General features: G+C 29.6%; 2 protein-coding genes across 6 annotated transcripts; both read right to left on the bottom strand.

Annotated features, from left to right (window-relative positions):
• Positions 1-152: 152 nt before the first annotated feature.
• LOC135963922 (uncharacterized) lies at positions 153-7,677 on the bottom strand. 5 transcript variants are annotated; one of them, XM_065515932.1, is made up of 5 exons: positions 7,625-7,677; positions 3,521-3,664; positions 3,080-3,396; positions 2,870-2,995; positions 153-1,283 (listed from the first exon to the last, which is right to left on the bottom strand). In XM_065515932.1, exons 2-5 carry the CDS (start codon positions 3,524-3,526, stop codon positions 800-802), a joined length of 933 nt encoding a protein of 310 aa, XP_065372004.1. In that variant the 5' UTR covers positions 3,527-3,664; positions 7,625-7,677; the 3' UTR covers positions 153-799. The 5 variants fall into 5 exon arrangements, with proteins under 5 accessions (XP_065372004.1, XP_065372003.1, XP_065372007.1 ...); XM_065515931.1 differs by lacking the exon at positions 7,625-7,677 and adding an exon at positions 7,386-7,545; XM_065515935.1 differs by lacking the exon at positions 7,625-7,677 and adding an exon at positions 7,386-7,544 and having other exon boundaries at positions 3,080-3,442.
• An 8,766-nt stretch (positions 7,678-16,443) lies between these two features.
• LOC135957774 (filamin-A) lies at positions 16,444-20,587 on the bottom strand. Its single transcript, XM_065508577.1, has 4 exons — positions 20,362-20,587; positions 17,235-17,395; positions 16,913-17,114; positions 16,444-16,855 (listed from the first exon to the last, which is right to left on the bottom strand). The coding sequence occupies exons 1-4, from the start codon at positions 20,486-20,488 to the stop codon at positions 16,560-16,562; spliced, it is 786 nt and encodes a 261-aa protein (XP_065364649.1). The 5' UTR covers positions 20,489-20,587; the 3' UTR covers positions 16,444-16,559.
• Between the last annotated feature and the right edge of the window lie 866 nt (positions 20,588-21,453).

The raw sequence follows: 21,453 nt of genomic DNA, 5'->3' as shown, positions 1-21,453 counted from the left end.
TCGAATAAAAAATATATTTTTATCCTCGATTATTCGAATAACAATCACTCAATAACTCAAAATTAAAATCACATAATTTTTGTGTATTTTTTAAATTTGAATTTCTTTCTGAATATTAACCATTGTAGATAAATCGTATTAAACAAATTAAGTACTTGTTGTTTCTTTTTATTGATTTTTAAATGTTTGTTGTTGTTGTTTTATAAGGAAACATGTTTACATCAATAGAAAAATTAATTATATATATAAATCGCTTTTGATTTTAAATTTTTAAGTATAATTTCTGTTTTGAATTTTATTTCAATTTGTTTTAATTTTACGTTAAAACTAAAAATAAGCATATGTGTGTTTTAAGTGTAAATCTTATACATATTAAAAATCTATAACTTAAAATTTAAAAAATATATGTAATTAAAAAAATTATAAGCTTTAAGCCTAATTAATTATGTATTTATTGTATGCATCTTATTTTCTTTAAATAACTTAAACTTAAAGGCTTGTAGTTAGTTAAAAGTAAACATAAAAGTAAAACATTAAAAATCGAAATTAAAATTAGAACTTAAACCTTCCGTTACTTATTATAATCATTGAAATTAGACAATCTTAATTTTAAAAAAAACTTATAATGATTTTTATTGTAATATGTAGTTTAGTTAAAAGAATAAATTTAAATTAAAAAAAAACTTAAGTAACATTTATTGTTTATATGCATGTGATGTTGTTGCTGTTGTGATTATAGAATTAATATTATTTAATTATTATTATGTACGTGAACCTAGTTTCTAGGTTCACTCTTATATTATTGTCGATTATTGACGCCCTCTATAGTGGCGTGCATGGTATGTTCCATATTCTTAACAATTATATAGTTTGTTATATGATTGATAGCCTCGTCTTGGAGGCGTTCGGGCCAGCGTTTTATATAGGATTTTATAAAATCGCCAAATGTATCGACTTTGTCTGGGGTGGTTTTGTGTGAATCTACAATGTTTTTGACAATATCCACAAATTTATCATAATCATCGGGTGATTTTTTGATTTTATTATAGTTTAAGACACCACCATTGGTGGCATTATTGGAGGAAGCAGCCGAGGCGGCAGCATTTAATTGATCCATTTGATTTGATTCATTTAGACGTGAGGCGGCGGCCACAGCTGCTGCTGCGGCAGCTGTATTCGCCATAAAATTAACATCAGCACCGCTGCCTGTGGCACCCCCTGCACCATTAGCAGCCTGTGCCTGTGTATGATCTATGAAATGCCGGTGCATTCCATATTCCGATCTATGAATAAAGAGAAGAAAAAAAGAAGTAAATTTAAATGTAATAAAATTGTAGTTTTATATAAATGACCCATTGACCGATTTACAGACGAAAATTAGAAAATAATATTTAAGTACATAACTTTAATTAATAAGAGCATAATCGATTTCCATCAAATTCAGCTATATGAAATTTATTTACAGAATCACGTGATTTCAAATCACAAATCGTTAATTAAATTCATTAATTAAATTTTTTGTAAAAAATTTTTATTAAGTAGAAATTTATAACCGATTATGGCCAATAAGCTAGGTTGTTGAAAATAATAATTAAATAAATAAATAAATAAATGTGATTTGAGCTTGTTCGGTAAATCACACATTTTAGAAATTTACGGTGTGATTTTAATGTCCGAAATTACACCGAAATGCTGTTCAAAAAAATTTGTTGCCATTTATGCTTAAATTAAACTATTACATTTTCGACTGTTTTTAATATATCTTAAGAAAATAGATTAGTTTTTAACTTTAACTTATACAAAATATTTATATTTTTCAAAAATTAATTAATGGAACAGGTTGAATAATTTCTTTAATCTAGTACGAAACTGTCGTTGTCGTAAAACGACTACGCCTTACATGATAAGGCTGATTATATTTGGTACTATGAAAGCTTTTAGCTAAATTATGAATGGAAAATCAAAAAAAAATAATAATTTTTTTACAGCTTAGTATCTTTAAACATTTTTAATTTTTATGATTTTTTTTTTTATAAAATACCTAATTTTATTAGATAAATTATTAAAGAACACATTTATTTATTTATTCAATCAATTTATTTTCAAAGTTCGCAACAAAAATAAGCATGTGATTTGAAATCGACTGTCATTTAGATGAACGGTTTAACCCTTTGACGACCACAGGGACACCGGTGTCCCAAAACAAAAATATTAAATAACTAAATAACGAAAACAAGAATGGGTGCAATTTTAATTAGTTCGTTAACGAGTCTCTTATTAATGTGTTTAGATTAAAAAGAGTTCGATTACAGCATTTATTTGTTATTGTCTTTGGAAATTGACAATTGTATTTTGGTACTGTGTTCAAGAATTGTGCCAAAATGTTTTTAAGTGTAAAACAGATTTTTTAATTTTATATTACGATATATATTCGGCCTGGTAAGTGCATTTTTGTTACAAATGCACAAAGTTATAAAATCATTATTCATGTTGCGTGCATTGATATGTAGTCAATAAACATGAGTATGTGGAACAAAAATTTTCACTTTAAGACCAAAATACTAGTAAATCCGATACATTTTTTTTATTTTAATTTCAAAATATGTGTTTTTGGCGCTAACTGATTCAGATTAAATAGACAAAATGATTACTTTTATCTAAATAGTCTTATGGTCGTGAAAGGGTTAAAAACCCATAATATCAAAAATATTTGTGCAAATATTTTTTGTGATTCCACGTTCCACGTTTCAATGAGATTAAGATAATAGATGTCGGACACTAGTCAAAATCATTTTTACGCCAACAGCTCTGTATTACCTAATATCACATTAAATAGCTTAAATCAATAATAAAATTCTTTAAAACTTACTTATAAAATCCTTCGGAATTATTACTGTTAAACTCTTGTTGAGACATTTGATTTTTCCAAACGGGTGACTCGGATGAAGAAGGTAAACTGCTAGCATTAGATGCTGGGGTCATAATACGTTTATCTCTGTCAAATTAAATAAAACGCCAACAATTTCATTAAATATAGGTACATTAATAATAAAATAATTATAAAACATTTCATGCATACTTTGTATAGCCTGTTTGTCCCAAGCTTTTAAAAACATCATCCACTTGATTATAAAATTTCCATGTACTTATTATACCAGTTGCTTCAAAGGTTTTCTGTTCTTGTCTGTAGCGTTGTGTTAAATTGTTCACTTTAAAGTGTACTTCTAATGCTGTGACGGGTACTCCAAGACCGGTTAATTGCTTTGCCATAGCCACATAGAGATGGCCATTGCGTTTAATAGTGCGCAATTCATAGGCACAAACTTTCCATAATTTAATTAACTCTAAGACTCCATTATCCTCCCATTGTCTACGCTTTTTATTGAATTTTTCATACTGTCCGTTGGATTTTTAAAAAAAGAAAACAAAATTTGTCAAAAATCTTAAAGCATTGATAGAGCACACAAATGATTACAAAACTAAAAAAAAAAAATACACATTGGTGAACTTTATAACTTACAGGCATTTCACATGGGTATCACGATGGTCAAGTCAACTCTCTCAAGACACTTCCTTTCTAATTGGAGGCGCTACTCTAAGTACATGAATGTCATATGTATTAGAGCCATCCACAGTAATTGATAATTAAAGTTCATTCATGATTCTATAATAAGAAAGTAGTGCATAATTTAGTAATTTGGCAATAATTTAAATTTGTATAGGTAATCTTTTTTAACTTTTAATTTTTTTGCAAAAAATATTCTACATATTGGATAAAATGTATTCAATTCAGAATTTTTAACACTTGGACAATTTCAAAAAAATATCAAAAATAAATCAAAGTTCGATATGCGGCAGTGCTGGCATCTAAATCCCCTTAACCTTAATAAAAAACAGTTATTTTTTTTGGACCCCGATTCCATAATTTTTTCGGTTATTATCTGTAATAACATGTATAATACTTTACCAGTATTATACATTAAATAATTCTAAGTATTTTGGCTATAAATTAACTTCATTTAAAGATGGTTATATGGGTTATTTTTTTAAAAAGTCGGTTTGAAATATATGTTTCCCGAAATTTCGTTATACCTCGTGGAAATGCCTTCGAACTACCATTAATTTGATAAACGTTTATATTCCCAATATACTGAACTTAGTATCCGAAATATAGACAAAATAATTTGCAGGAGTAGACGATAACGTAACGGTACTTTAGCGGTAGATTATCGCTCCGAATTTCTTTGTCGTTATATACTTCGTTGGAAAGTTCTGTGAAGTGTTCGAATTTAAATACATACCAGCAAACATTTTGTGAATTTTTGTAATGACCACTAGTTATTTCATGCATTATTTTGTAATGAGTGGTGGTTACACAGCACATTATTTTATTTACTAGAATAAGTATTTATTTTTATACAGGTTGGTAATGAACTTTTGCATTTAGCATAGCTATCTAGTGTGTTTGACTGGAAAACGGGAGGTTAGTGGTTCGCCACCTGTCAAAGCCATACATTTTTTTGTTCATATCATATTCATTTATATGTTGACTTACAATAAAATAACTCGTACATGGAGCAGTGACTTAGCAGCTTGACTATCAAACACAAGCAAATAATGTGACTGTTCGATTCCCACACAAGGCAATATATTTTGTGTTTTTTTTTAGCTACATATTCTTGTTGTGAATTTACTACATATTTCTTAACTGATTGTAAGTACATTTGAATTTGACCCATGAATTTTTAAAAATCTCGAACAAGTAAGTAGTGTTTCAGTCAAATAATAAGTAGTTATGCATTTGCTCCAATATTAGTTGCTGGCTTCCTAAGTAAAGTTTTTGCTGGGTAGTTACTTAACCAGGACTATAGCGGATATATTAATGTATCAATAATTTATGTTATTTAGGGGCTTCGGAAAGTTGATTTCGACATACAGATGGATGTGGCTATATCGACAACGCTATATATAACAATCTTGTATATACAGTCACGAAGAAGATAATAACAGTTTCAGTAGTGTACTGTGTTTGCCAAGCAGAAGAGGGTGGATGTCGAATATATTGCGTACAGTCTGAACTTCCAAATAAATTAAGATTAGCCCTGTCATTTCATAGTATATGTTGTTGTAGCAGCAGTGGTTGCTGAGTTGACAGTCCTTGGCCGAGTGAACTCTGGTCATTCCGGTACGTAGAACCGGCTGTCGTGGGAATTTATGTTGTGCCATCTGCTTGCAAAACTGTCAGCATTTTAAAAGTTATAAAAATGTACGAAAATAAGCTAGTTCACTAAAAAATAGAAAATGTAATAAGTCCCAAAAATTTTCATATAAGTCGCAAAGGCACTTCTTCTAAATAGTAATTTTTTTATCAGTATAAAACATATCAAATATGTAAGTAATAAAACTGCTTTAACAGATTTCAAAAATATTTAATAACAAGGATTTTAGGAAGTTTTTTGTCTCTCCTTAAAAAATTTGTAAAACGGGACATAGAACGTTTGCACACTAATCTAACGATATAAAAGATTATTTAAAAAAAATAACTCATTCCTGACTTAATTAAAATCAAAATATAATTTCTTTAACAGTTATCCGTAGGGGCTTTATGGTACATCCAAAGCGGATTTGCATAAAAATTGTTACATTTATAGCCTGTATTTACCGGAAAAATTTTTCAGACAATGAAAGTTTCTTAGGGAAATGAGATTTTGATAGGCCCATAACTATTAATAGGTAATAGGTATAAATAAAAAAATCTGACTGCAGTAAAGTTTGAAAATTTTTCAATAAGGACAAATAAACAATGTCATATTCTCTAAATTATCACTTTTGTACATTAAAAGTTTATAAATTGCAATACTAATCAAACCATTTCACAAATTCCTTTTATCCGATTAACACGAAGTCTGGTTATGTTTTAACTAATAGTTATACTGACAGTTTTCATATAAAAATAATTTTAACCGACAGTATAACTATTAGTTACGGCAAAACCAGACATCTTGTTAATGGGTGTAAAACTAAATATTTAGAATCATTTCTGAAAATATTTTAACATATTTAGTAGATAGATGTAATCCATAAAAAATCCCTTAAAACATTAAATAATCATAATTAATTTTAAATATGTTTTACAAAAATAAATTTTAGAAAATTGCCGGAAATCAAATTATAACAATGATTAGGTACTTTGAAGTTTAAAAAAATTCGAAATGAAGACCAAAACAAAACACAAAAAACTGCATGATTACATTACGATTATTACGTTTTTATACTATAATCATCATTAAAATAAAGAAAAAAACATAATGATCCGATACCGATAATGATGATGTGTTTTTTTTTAAATTAATGAAGAACAGAACACAACAAGTTGATTGAAATTGTATAATTATCAGAAGAACAAAAACAATAACAGAGAGCAGAAAACACAGAAAACAATTGGAAAAAATTCAATAGAAATAAAAAAAATCATATAACATTTAAATTGCTATTTTTAAGAAAAAAATTAATGTTTCAATTTAAAATTTCAATAGATTTTCAAAAAGCTGTATTTTTTAAATTTTATTTAAAACTTCTTTTCATTTAATTTATCAAAAACACATTTTAAAAAAAATGTAAAAAATAACCAAATTAAATTTATATAAAGAGTGAAAGAGAAACGTTCATGATATGCGCTGTTGCAGTGTGTGTGAGTGTTTACACTTGCTCTCATATACCTATTTACTATACATACACAGAAAAATGCCAACGCTATGTTAGACACAATAATTACTTAAATCGTTTTGCGATAATTATAGATTTTTTCCGCAATGATCATTATCAAATATAATTATTATGTACATACATACTTTTTTGCTGTTGTTGCATTGCGACAAAAACAAAAAAAACCCGGTGCATTATAAACACAACACAATAAAATGAAAACATTCACATTTCACCTAAATTATAAAATTTGAAATTTTTTCGATTTTTTCCATTCTCTGTGCACTAAACTTATGAAAAAATTTTATTTTTGTAGGTATACTTGCTTGGAATACACAACGAAACTAAAAAACAACAACGTTGATGTTTTTTTTTCTTCACATACACTACACAAAGAGCAGGAAAAAGAAGACGATTCAAGACAACCAATACGTTTTTTCTGATTTTTTTTATTTTATAAGGCGCGTACACTTGCCAGGGATTTTATTCTGGTATGTTTTGTTGGGTGCAATAAAATATTATACAAAGAAAACGTACATACATCCATATGTACATAAATATGTATGGATGTATGTATGTACGTATCAAGTTAAAGAAGAAGACACCCTTTTTTCTATATATACATACTACATTTAGAAGAAAATTTTAATGCATTTTTTTCTTCACAATTTGATTATTACTTGTTTAACATTTGCCCGGCCATCTGATAAGAAAAATCACCACCACTTTTCACATGCATTCACAGATTTATCATATTTTAAGTCTTTTTTTATTTATTATTGTTCTTATTATAATCATTAACTTTCGTTCTTGGATTTTTAATGAAAATTATATAAATGATGTAATTAACTAAGTGTTAGTTGTTGTTGTATTTAGCTTATACTCTGTATAATAATTATACACTCATGAAAAAGTTTACCGAAAAAACAAACAACTCTGTCGAACATCAAACCAAGACTGAGAAAATTTCCTAGTTTCTACCAACAACGAACTTCGTTAGTATTCTTTTTTTGTTCGTCTTTAATGAAAATCATTATATTCTTGCTGTTTGTGTTCTCGTGTTTTCTCTTTTACTCTCATGCTAATGACTGTTCTACTCAAACCTGTCATGATGATGATGTAGACACAAAATAAACAACAACAACACACAGTAATGTTAACTCAATTATGTTTTACTGTATGTTCGTTTGTTCATTCTGCCATAGAGTGAGACAAGAATATGAATGCTATAAGCATACATATGTATGTATGTGATAAAATAAAACAAAAACAGAAAACTTCATCATCATTAATGGCTTTTCGTTTCTCTTGCAAAATGTTTTTTCTTAATGTTGTTGATGCGGTAGCAGAGCTCATCATCATTAAATGTTTACGACAGTCGTGAGAGTGAGATGTAGTGTGTAGAATGGGACAAGAATAGCCAATGTTGCCAGGCGGTTCAACTTATTCCGACTCATCTGGCTCTCGTCAACCACAGCACACACACACCATGCATTTCTTATGGGACTGATTGGTTTGAAGCCCCCCATTTCTTACTACAAAAACCCAATATAAAAAAAATGGTTTTGCTCATATTGTTTAAACAAAATACCGTTAACGATATTCAATAAATAATTTGAAATTAAAAAAATATAAATTTTTAATTTTATTGAGTTTATTGAGTTTATTAAAATCTACAGAATTTAAAATATAAATTTTGTAAATTTTTGTAATATGATTCGGGATGAAATTAAAAAACAGTTACCAAAATAATAGTAAATATCGTTACCGAAATAATCCACAATACCGTTAGCGCTATGCCACCGTTACCGACATAATCCAAATTAGAGTAACCGTTACCCTTGGTTTTTAATCGAAATCATATTTTCTGGACATTTGCAGATTTTTTAATATTTTCTAAAATAAATGTCGTAACTGAAATTCGAAATTTTGTAGTTTTTTAAATTTTTAAATATATAAATAATCCTGTGACAAAATTTAAAAAAAAAAACAAAAATTTTCCCTAAAAATTACAAAACTTCGCATATTTTTTGAGTAATATGAATATTCAGATACGGCATTTAAAATGTCTTTCAAAGTCCATTCACGTGATATCCATATTTCATATGTTTCTTTTGCGAGAAATATGAAAAGCCAAAAAATTATCATTTTATCCTTTGATAAATACAGCTCTCATGAGGAGCCGCTGAAAATTTTTTTTTCTAGAACATTTCAACCCAAATATTATAAAAATAGCAAAAAATCAATTTGTAAAAAAAATTCTTAAAAGTACCTTTTGTCAGGACACACGTTTTCAGAAATGGTCTTTTCAAAACAACTAAATTTTAATTTTAGTTTGGAACATTGACAGCTTATTTTTCCTCCATACGAACTGGCCCTAATGTACATAGGTACATATGTATAACAGCCGCTCAACACGATTAAAACAATCAATAATAACCGACTGTTGAAATCAAGCCAATTATTATGTTCCTACAAAATATGAGCAATTTGATGAGCAGGACTTGTACTCAACTTCAAGAAACTGTAAACAATTATTTTTCAATTTCCTCAAACAAGTTGTGACTTTATTTACGCTGACACCACACACATCAATTTCATCGAGTTTTCTGGACACTAATTAAGTACATGTGAATAATAACGTATATGAAACACATCTCTTTCCTTTAAATACTTAAATTCATACAATATACCAATCACACTTACTACCATTATTACTTGTCATCATGACTTTCTCCTAAAAGAAATATATGTATATATTACCACTTGCTTGCTGCAGCTAATGCTTTTCAATTCATTCATTTGCGAATATATAGTATCTAGTATGTACAAGTACGAGTACGAGTAACACGATATCCAAACCAGCAAACCTTTTATATAATCTTCTACACTTAGAATAATAATATGTACCAGATAAGTGTCAGTATCATACATAGTTGTGGGTCCCAGATAAAAATCATTTGAATGTGTTGCCTAGTACTATGAGGCTCAAAAGTGAATTATTTTATTTTTTTAAGATAATGAAATTCATAAAATAAAATTTAAAAGTTTCGGTTTTGTTGCAGATTAGGCCGAATATTAAGTTCGGTTCTAAAAAAAGGTCGGACTCGAATGTTTTTCATTATCAAAAATAATATAATACACTGGTGTTTACGCACTTTTGACGCCCATAATATGCAACTGATGAGTACATATACATAAATATGTATATATCTTTCGGATTTAGCAATAAATGATAAGAATGCACCTTTTTCTAAGACTGATTTGGAAAATACAACATATGTAAACTTATCCGAATATACATATATTTTGTTAAGTGTGAAGTTTGTTCATACTCACAGTTTTGATAAAGTATTTGATGCAATTTATCTTGTTTCATTCATTCATACAAAATGTGAGTGCAAATAAGAATGAAGTATGTATGTATGTATCTATGTTTGTATTTAATGATGTATGTATGTTTAATGTTATGCTGTCTAGTACACAAAACATTTGTGTATATCGTCATCTAAAACGCAAAAAGCTTTAAAATTTCAAAAACTTGTTAAAAGGTAATTGGTCAGAGTTTATTTAATATATTTGAGAAAATGTTGGCTAATCCACTTTTTTTGATTCATTTGTAAAATGTCCGTAATATCTTGCCTGGGCTTTTTGCGTTTGAGTCAATCATACAGACATAGTAAGTATAATTATGTTTTTTGATCACAAACACATGCAATTTCATTCCATCATCGTCATAATCATACAACTTGTAGGTCGTTAAGGTAAAGTACTAAACATTTGGTAGGTGTAGTAGAGTCACCCATTAAATAAAATCAAAAATTGTTGTCGCTCTTGCTCATGCAAGAAGTACATACAGATTTACATTAGGAGCTCCCAATTTACATGGAGCCAATAAACATAGTCGTTGTTTCTAAATAAATTTAAAGCTTACTTTTTCCAGTAATTATCCTCAAGTCACCCTTTCCGAGCGAAAGCAACGATTGGGATCTACGTCTGGATAGGGTGATGAATCGATTGGACTGTCTTAGTCCTGGTAGACTACCCCAAAAACGGGCAAATTCCGATTCAACCCAATAACGAATACGTTCCATTGTGTATCCACGTGGGATACCAAAGAACGGTTCAGGACCTATAAACGAGCGTCGAGCGCCCCTGTTGGCGAGACAATCAGCGCGTTCATTGCCAGGGTGACCTTCATGGCCAGGTACCGAGCTCAATGTAAATTCATTGTGTGTGTCGAGTTCATTCAAGGATGTCCAGCACCAGACCTCACTTCAAATGATGATAAGGCTCTAAGAGCAGCCTGACTGCAATGAATAATTGGAAATGAGATTTTCAATTGAAATTGAAATTTTCCATTTGAAATTCAGAAAATAGCAATTAAATATGAAAACTAAACAAGTGAAATTAGGAATTGAAGAAAAAAAATTGAAAAAAATCAAATTAATGAAACAGGTGTTTTGAAATATGTATGAATAAAAAAACCGTAAAAATTATAGATGATGAAAATACTGTTACGTTTTAACCTTTTCAAAACGCTGGTTTATTTCCTTTAAATAAACCGGATACTTTTGGTTGCAAATAATAGCCGTTTAGTAGTTTAAAAATTGTAACAACTCTTTATTTATTTAAAATGTACAACAACCACAGAATTAAATAGCCACTCAATGTTTTTTATACAGGTTTATAAATTCTCAGAATTACAGACACAATTTTTAATGTACACGAATTTACTTGAAAAACACAACACACTTTAAGGCACTCAGATGATGTTTATTCGAAAAGCGTCTCTGATAAATCACTCACGTCTGCAACTTCTGCCACTATTTATAACACTGCATTACCATCTAGAAAGCTCTTTAACTGTCTAGAGGTTTCTAATACATACGCCATCTGTGGTGTACATTCTACAATGTTCTTTAACTGAATATTCGAAATCGAATACAGCGTTGCCAACTTACGATCAAATCAACTGAAAGCTTTTATTTAATAATGCCCACAGATATGTTACAGTTTTACAGCACTGTTATTTGAAAGCATTATGCTACTTTTAAACAGCCGTTAAAATCGTTATATTTGAATTCAAGTACAATTTCGTAACAATACTAATTATAATTTGGATTATTTCGGTATTGGTATTTTAACGGTAATTGCTGTTATTTAGGTACTGGTAGCTTAGCAGAAAAATGCCGATCGTTTCAATAATTGTATATAGATATCGCATTCTAAAATTTGTGCTGCTAGTAGTTTTATTTACATAAAAGTGTTTGCCATATTACTAACAGACTAGCTGTCATAGCTATTTGCCAACCTACTTCTTGGTCTACAGATCTCAATATGATTCCCGATCTAATTCATTTGGCAGTGATCAAGATCAGAAAGTAAATAAGTCTCCTGTGCCAGATGTCATACCAGCGCTGGTCTTTAAGCAGTGCTCTTCGACGTTAGCTCGTCCATTAGTTAACCTTTTCAACACATCATACTGTGTGGGCGTAGTTCCTGTATGTAGGAAGGTTGTTAATGTCACGTCAATCTCTGAAAATTATTGTCCAATAGCAATTTGTTCTGCACTTTCCAAAGTTATTGAAAGTATCGTATACTACCATCGGGTTAAATATTTGAAGTTCAGATTCCCGATCTAATTGATTTGGCAGTGATCAAGATCAGAACGTAAATAAGTGTCCTGTGCCAGATGTCATACCAGCGCTGGTCTTTAAGCAGTGCTCTTCGACGTTAGCTCGTCCATTAGTTAACCTTTTCAACACATCATACTGTGTCGGCGTAGTTCCTGTATGTAGGAAGGTTGTTAATGTCACGTCAATCTCTGAAAATTATTGTCTAATAGCAATTTGTTCTGCATTTTCCAAAGTTATTGAAAGTATAGTATACTACCATCTGGTTAAATATTTGAAGTTCAGTAATTTACTTAATGACCACCAGTATGTATTTCGTAGGAGACTTGCTAGCCTTTCTATCGGCAAAATGGTGTCGTTCCATTCACCGTTTTGGCGAAAGTAAAGTGATGGCTCGAGATATTTCCAAGCCGTTTGATAGGGTGTGGCATGGTGTGCTTCTATTAAATCATATTGCTTTTGGTGTCGGTAATAACTTCTCTCGATTTGTATCGAGCTTTCTCAGAGATCGCACTATACGAGTTGTTATAGATGGGATTCAGGGATACCGCCAGGCTCCGTTCTTTCTCTTAATCTATTCCTTATTTTTCTAAACGACCTTCTACGTCAAACTTTCAACCCTATATATTCTTTTGCAGATGGCAGAAATATTTGCCATTCATATTCATTCAGTTACAGACCAAGCATGTCGGAGATTGGGGCAATGAGGCAAGACATGAATGATTTAATCGGGACCTTCTGACAATCTCTGAATGCGGTCGTGCGAAAAGGGTCGCCTTCAACGCTCGCAAGACTTAGTGTTGCATGTTGACACAAAAAAGAACGACAGACCATGTCTCTTCATCTGTATTTATGGGTGGTGTAAAAATTGTGGAATCAGATGCTATTGATGTTCTGGCATGACAATCCAATGTGATGTCCGCTGGTCTAAACACATTTTTCAAGTGTCGAAAGAAGCATTCAAGTGTCTCGGATTTCTGAAACGGTTTAGGAATTACTTCACTCCATCTGATCTCCTTACTATTTACACCACCTATATCCGAAAATTTAAAACAACTTCCATGTATGGGCCGGTGCTTCAAAGTCTATTTTGGAGCTTCTCGACAGCGTATAGGAGAAGTCGAAGGTGATTATTTTTGACAGTAGGGTAACACTATTGATTAGCTGCGCTTCACTGTTCTATCGGTACTACAATGGATTGTGTTCTGATGAAATTAGGGAACTTTTTCCTGATACCCGCAGATTTTTACAAGAACACATCCCTTTATGGTCAATTCGTTATTTAGTCGTACTGTACGCTGAAGTGCTTCCTGTCATTTTCAAAGTAGGAAAGTTCATATCGAATGTCCACAAACACTACTCCCTCTCTCCTCCCTCCCATAACCTATTTCCCTAGTTCCAACACAATGCTTTGCATCATTCCCTAAGTGCTGGTCTAAGAAAAAAAAAAAGAATTACGTCCTTCGATTTTAAAATGATTTAATGTAGAAAGTATACTAAAATTTTATAGCATTTCTTTAAAACAAACATAAGTAACTCTTTTTGGGGCCAACCTAATGTACACACGTTCAATCAAACACATGTACATTTATTGAAAGGAATCAAAACATTACAGGTCATCATCATTATGTTGACTGAATTGTTGCTGCTGAATTTGTTGTTTGCTCGTTTATTTAGTTGGACATATATACGTACTGCGTGTTGTGTTTGTATGTTGATTTTCTTTCTTATATTACTCACGAAAATAATAATAAACAACAACAAATGGAAAAAAAGGAACCAAAGCATAACTCAACAAAAAAAATTGAAATGAACATTAGAGTAAACGAATTTTGCGGCATACAAAAAACGATAATGTCTATGGTAATCATCATTAAATGTAGTAAGAAAAATAAATGATGAAAAACAAAACAAAAAAAATTGAGCGGGAATTGTTAAGTCATTTAAGAGCTGCCTGAGTATGTATCATTTGATGACGACGAAGATGTTGTACGTAATATGTACCCTGCAGGAAGTGTCAATAGTGAAACTATACTGACTTACTATTGACACAGTCACCAGTACTAGTGACTTATTTTACCCCAGACAATGCTATTTACTATAGACATTTAACATGTACGTGTCATTGGAAATCTACTACTGACGATAATACTATTGACTAGGTACTTATTCACTAGTACATTTTAGTAATTCTAAACTACACTTTTGGTACTTTTCTGAAGTAGATGTAAATAATGAATCTGCATATTTTGTTAACATTTGACGTTGTATTAAACAAATTAAAAAACGAAATGGTATGAATTCATAACAGATGGAAAGTCGTCTTCGTTGACGCTTCGTTGACAATGTCGCTAAAAAGTCACCAAAATTGTCGACAAAACTGGTGACTTGGAGACACTTGTCCCCAGGTTTCCTTCAGGGTATGGACGCGTATATAGTATGAATGTATGTAATGAATTTTGTTCACGTTTCTGTTCGTGATACTTGTGCTGGAGCAGCTGCTGCTGCTGTTAATGCCACTGTTGATGATTCTCTATTCAAAATCATCATCGTTATGATAATGTTTCTTCATTAAAATTGTAAGTATGGGCTGTTGTGTGCATTTTTCAAACACCTACAAACGTACAATATGTTTGGATAATTGTAAAACTCTAACTTAAAAATATTGATTTAATAAAATATTTGAACCTAAATTCAATTTTACACACCCACTAAAAAAACATCTTATTTCCTTTTGTCAAACAAATATCAAAATAATCATGTTTGTTTTATTATTTACTAGTTGGCCCGATCTGCATTGGTGGTGCTTTGTGTGATTATCGAGCTGTTGGCCCATAATTATTCGAAGATTAAGACCGCATCAACAATAAGTACTTTCAGAAACCTTTTAGTTTAAAAACTTATTCCGAAATCTCTTTTTTTCAAAAACATGACCTTTTACCAAGTATAAATCTGTGGCCGTATGGATGTTTTTCCATACGGCCACATTTTGTATAATTTTTTTTTCAAAACGTTTCTGATCAAGAAAGCATATCGAGCTCTTTTCGCAAAACGGGCGTAAGCGACATGATATTAGATTTTCGTTTTTTTTTATGGAAATCAAATTATCGATTTCGGTCTATTAACATCATTCCTGAAAATTTCGTAACTATAGATGCAATAGTTTCAATTTTACGAGAAAAATAAAAAAGACGTAAGTACACATTTATTTTCTACATCTAAATTTTCTTTTAAAATATATGAAATTTAAAAAATTGAGTAATCCGTACTTAAATCAATCCGGAGTGGTGTCAATAGTAGGGTAAGTACGGATTTTCTTAAACCGAGTACAAAATTCTTGATTCAAGTACGGATTCATTAAGCCCAAAAATCTTAATTTTAGCTCTCCCTAAGTACGGCCGAGATTGAATTAATCTTAATCAAGAATTCTAAACTTGATTTAAGCACGAATTCATACTTGATATAATCCAAAAATCGGATTGATTTAAGAATGTCCGAGATTGAATTAATCCCAAAATGAGCTTGTTTCAAGAATTCTGAACTAGATTTAAGCACGAATTCGTACTTGATATAATCCAACATTAGGATTTTTCTGTCGTTTTCAAAACCGATTCCGACAATGATTGGATTCTATGACAACCCGGAATAATATTTAAGTTACGAGTATTAAATAGTTTCTTTTTGTAATTTTTTCGCATAATAAGTTTTTTAAATAGTCATTAAAAATGGCAAAATAAAAAACTAGTATAATGCTGGATTGATGCAAAAAACTATCTGTGTTAAATATTCAATTAATAAATCAGCAATTTCAAAAATTATATACAAATTTCGTGAGACTGTAGAAACTCAGCGTTTGGGATGAAGACCTTGTAGAACTAGTTACTCCAATACAAGATAATGTAATAGCAACAGAAATTTAGTACATTTTATTATTAATTCGATACGAAACCTCATTCGATCATGAATGCGATAATTTGTCAACTGAATATTGATTAAATTATTCGTGTCTACGTAACTTTCTGATCCATTATATCATTGTTTATCATTTAATTTCGGCTACAAATCCGAAAATGCTGGTACATAAATTGAAATTAGAATTGGATATTGATAATGGACTTAATAATTTGTTTTATCAGTTTTTTCAACTTTTTCTACAACTATGTATTTAATAATATGTATATTTAAAACTATGTATTATGATTGATTTAACATTAAACATTACAGGGTAGTTAAAGAAAACGGTGATCCAGTTATATGATCATCACCCCATTTGGCAGCCAATAGATAATCTCCAGGATCTTGAACTTGATACGTTACTTTGTACACATTTTTACCCATGTGTTTAATGACCACTTCATCACACTGTCCCTTAGGACCAAATATACCCACAAATAGTATATTATTTCCAGCCTCCGAACCATCAATAGTAAATTCATTTTTCTCATTTAAAATTATTTGACTGAGACCGAGGCCACGGTAGGCAACTTTCGAAGCATCCGATTTAAAATTTGGCACTGAAAATAAAAGCAAATTTTAGTAACTAAAGGAAAGCACTTTATTGAAATACTTACACTCCATTTTACTTTTATCACTCTCCAAATCATTACCACTTATAGCCACAATTATGTATGGTGACTTGGGAAGTAGAACTGAATTACATTTGATATGCACTTTATATAGACCAGCTTCAGTTAATTGAAAACTAACCTCAAATCTTTCGGGATCAACGATTTTCAAAGGTACATACGATGTATGACCGGAAGGATTTTCCAGCTAAATAAAAAAATAGTAAAAAACATATCTGAATATATATGTATATGTAATATAAAATAAATATTTTCCTAGCCATAATGATTAAGAACATATTTACTTAAATGTGTTTTATAGATGTACCTTAACTTCAAAATTGCCTTTAACCCCATTTCTCTTGATGATAAAGTTCACATCTGTGTTAATGCGTAATGCTCCGTTGGGAAAATGTAAAAGTTGTACTTTATTGGGATCAGTTAGTTCTGGCGCTATAAAGACTTGAGGTGGCTGAGTAGAATATTTATCTGCAAGAGTAATTAAATAATGTTATAAGAGAAACAGCAAACTGTTTGATAAAGGTTTGATTTTAATTTTATATTAACTATATTTGTTCTTGTGGTAATTTGAATACCCATCACCAAAAAGATTTATGATTTTATCATTAGTAAAAGAAATTATGTTGATCCGAAATGTTTGGTATTGAAAATGAGTAATCTTCCACAAATGGTTAAATTTTTAATTTTATAACCCCTGTTCTTTAAAACGAGTGATTTTTGATTTTATCATTATTAAAAGAAAGGATGTTGATCCGAAATGTTTGCTATTGAAAATGAGTACTGTTCTGCAAATGCTTAAATTTGTAATTTCAAAAACGATAGATTTTCAAAATCGAATAGTTTACAAATTGATTTTCTGCTAATCGCACGATTTTGTACACTGTGTGGATTCGATATATAAACCACAGAATTATGTGAATTCGCTTTAAAACGAAAACGGAACCAGTTGACAGAACGGTTTGATCAAAACTACATTGAGTATGTATGGTTTTTGTAGAGTGATGTATTTTCTTGCTGAAATAATAGTTCTAAATTCAAATTTTGTTATTAAGGGTCCTACTCTGGAAAATTTTTCCTCAAATATTTTTTCAGTAATTTCTTTATTAGTATTATAGATAATAAACAGTTTAATGTGAAAATAATATTTATTTATTTTTATTTTTCTAGTTAATTGCATTTTAAATTTTTAAATGGATTATTAAGGTCCTTAACATTACTTCATCTAAGGGCACTGCTACACGTTCAATATATATTGACCGCGATCCAGTATCGCGATATTTATTGAACGTGTAGCATGCAGTATTGATGGATCGCGATCCAAATCGCAGAATAACCTAATTTTGCGTGATCCATTACAATGGATCGCGATCCAAATATCACAATATATATTGAACGTGTAGCAGCGCCCTAAGGATATTCATATTTAGAGAAAATAATAGTAGTGGCTAATAATCCGATTTGAAAAAGTTCTCGATCAAACGCCAATTAATAATCAAATTATTACATAATTCCAAAAACAAATCTAATCTAAAGTTAATCCACTTTGATGTTTTTGGGTTCTAGTTTAAACTTGGTAGTATTGCCATACAAAACTTCAGAAAATGTTACATTTAGAGCTAGTTTCTGGGATAAAGATAATCTACATTCTTCGTTTAAACCTAAATTAAATATTATGCTATATAATCTAGGGTTAACTCAGCATCATTGGTGAGTTAAACCTAAGTATAAAATGCCAAAGCTCAAATAGATGAAAAATAAAATAAACAATTCAGCACAGCAGCTCTTTGTTTTTATTTGCTTTATTAACATCTATATAATTTTTTTAAAAATACATTTTATACACTTTAATGTCACTTTTTCTTTTAGAATGTTAAAATTTACAAAAAAAGTTATGTACGCGCTTGCTTTTTTTATAAAATTTAAAGTATTGCCATATTTATATGAAAAATTTTGAGGAATAAACATGTGATTTGACTGAAAAGTAAGGCAATGTAAAATGACTAAAAAGTAACAAAATTAATCTACTAGTGAGAAACACAATCATTGGTTAAATTCCGGCAAAATATGTTTCTGGTTTAATATAACAGCGTGTTAACTGAGAAGTAAGAACGTTATCAAAACATTGAGTAATTTATGCATATGGCGTATTCCGACTATTTCAGCCTATTTCTTGGGAATGCTACGACCAAGGTTAACTAATGATTCGAAACTGTAAAATGGTAACGGTAACGCTAATTTGAATTATTTTGGTAACGATGATTTAACGGTATTTTAATGATAACGGTAATTTCGGTATGACTTAACGGTATTGCTAGTTTAAATAATTTTTTAGCGGCTAGGGTATTTTATATTATTTCGGTAACGTTTATTATTAGTTATTTTATAACGATAATTGCAGTTATATCGGTAGCTTAGCGTTAACGGTAGCCAACCTTTGCTACGACAACATTTTCATTGTGAAAAATCGTATTCTACATTATTAATCCTTATGCAGATCTACCAAGACTTTATTTATTTTTAATTTTAATATTAAAGATAATATTCAAATAAATCTTTTCATCTTGGTTTGGAAAAATTTTCACACCCCGCCAATAACACAATTTTTTGAAGGCATTATCATATTTTAAATAAGTACATCTTATTTATTGAACAACAAAAACGATTATTTTATTGATTCTTTGGAAGTTTTTTAATAAGTTTTTGTGCATTCCGGAAATCTTATATATAAATAGGCCACACGTTTTTTTGTGGTACACTTTTAAGTATGTTATTGTCCACCAATATTGATGAAACATATATGGCTTAAAATGTTATTTTCTCTAGATGTGCACAATATAAATTTTTTTTAAAAAATTCTTTCCATAAATATACGTGTATTTGTACACAAACGTGAAAAATATTTTTGCGTATAGTCAAAAGTAACTGTATAATTTCGTTATTACTGGTCGAATTTTGACCACCAGGCGATCCTAATATTAATTAATACATTTTACGACATTTCTATTCATAGACTTAGTTTTGAAGATGACGATTTAAAAAAAATAATAATTTATTAACGTGGGACATGGAAGATTTTGAAGGCAAAAAATGCGCTTTTATACAAAAAGGAAGCATTGCTTTATCTTAACACTGTATTGATATATATTTTGCTAATTATAGCAATATTACACATGATATTTTGTATATTTTTTATAAAAAATAAATTAAAAACAATAACAATAAAAAAAAACAGATTTATAGGAAATCGAAATTTCTTAAAACAGTTTCATTATAAGACAATTATATTTTTTATTCAATTATGAATAAAAATTTCAATCAATGGGAAAAAAACTGATGGGGAATTTTTTATTCATAATTGGGCTGATAATGAATTTATGTATTCGAATAACTAAGAACACTTTTTCATATACATATATGTATGTAGACAAACTCACCAGTGTCTGGTGTTTTTAGGTATTTTCCAAAAATACAAACATTATTTTCACTATCATTCTGATTTGTACGATTATATTGAGTGGCATTCGATGTATTTAAACGTATTTCCTGTGATGATTTAAACATTTCTTGTTTTGTTTTTCTTAATTTGTTAGCTTGTTTCAAATATATGTATGTATGTAAAAATATTGAAATTTATAAAAGAAACATTAAATAATTCGTGGTGTTTCCAATATATGCTTAAGTATATTTTTTTTCTAATTTAATTTGTTTGATATATTTTTAAAATTCACATTTAACACTTGCGTTCTGCTCGATAACTTTTTCCCATGAGTTTAAATGTTCGACTAAATTGAGAATATTAAAAGAAAAATAATTTTCCATCTGCTCATTCATAATTTGAACTCATAACAGAACAAAAATAAATAAAAATAAAACTATAGTTTCCAATGTTCTGTATTCAAAAACTAGAGATCTCTTTTCTATTTTTTTTTGTTGTGGTTAATATTTTCAGTCAATACACCAGAGATTGTATAGCGGGATACACTTTGCATTTCAAGCAAGAACAAAATTAAAAAATATATACATATTTAATTAATTCTGAAATAAAATAAATTTGCAACACATTAATTGAAAAATATGATGATGGTTGGTTATGATCATGTGTTTGTCAATTAAAATTTGTTCATTGTTATGACAACAATTACAATTTGGATTATAAATAAATATATATACATTAAACAAAAGTATAATTTAAAATAATAAAGGTATAAATAGAATGAATGAATGCATTTATCATAAATTAACAAATATTGTATGTAACATGGGGCAAAATTCTAAAATGATCGAGTATGTAGTTACTATTTAGTGGCGGCAATCATAAATTCACATGCATTTTTGCTAAATTTGAATATTATATTGTAATTTTGTAATACATTTATTTAGACCTAATAATGAGTTTATACGTTACAAAAACATTTAAAATCTGAGCCAAAAATATGCCAACGCAATTGTTTAACAATGTCATTTGAATATTGGACTCTTTAAATTATACTACAGAGTTTCGAATTAATTATTTCAAATTAGGAATT

This window comes from Calliphora vicina, chromosome 1 (assembly GCF_958450345.1).
Source record: "Calliphora vicina chromosome 1, idCalVici1.1, whole genome shotgun sequence".
Lineage (NCBI taxonomy): Eukaryota > Metazoa > Arthropoda > Insecta > Diptera > Calliphoridae > Calliphora > Calliphora vicina.
The sequence above is the reverse complement of the archived record's forward strand: the minus strand, read 5'-3'. Positions and strand labels throughout refer to the sequence as shown.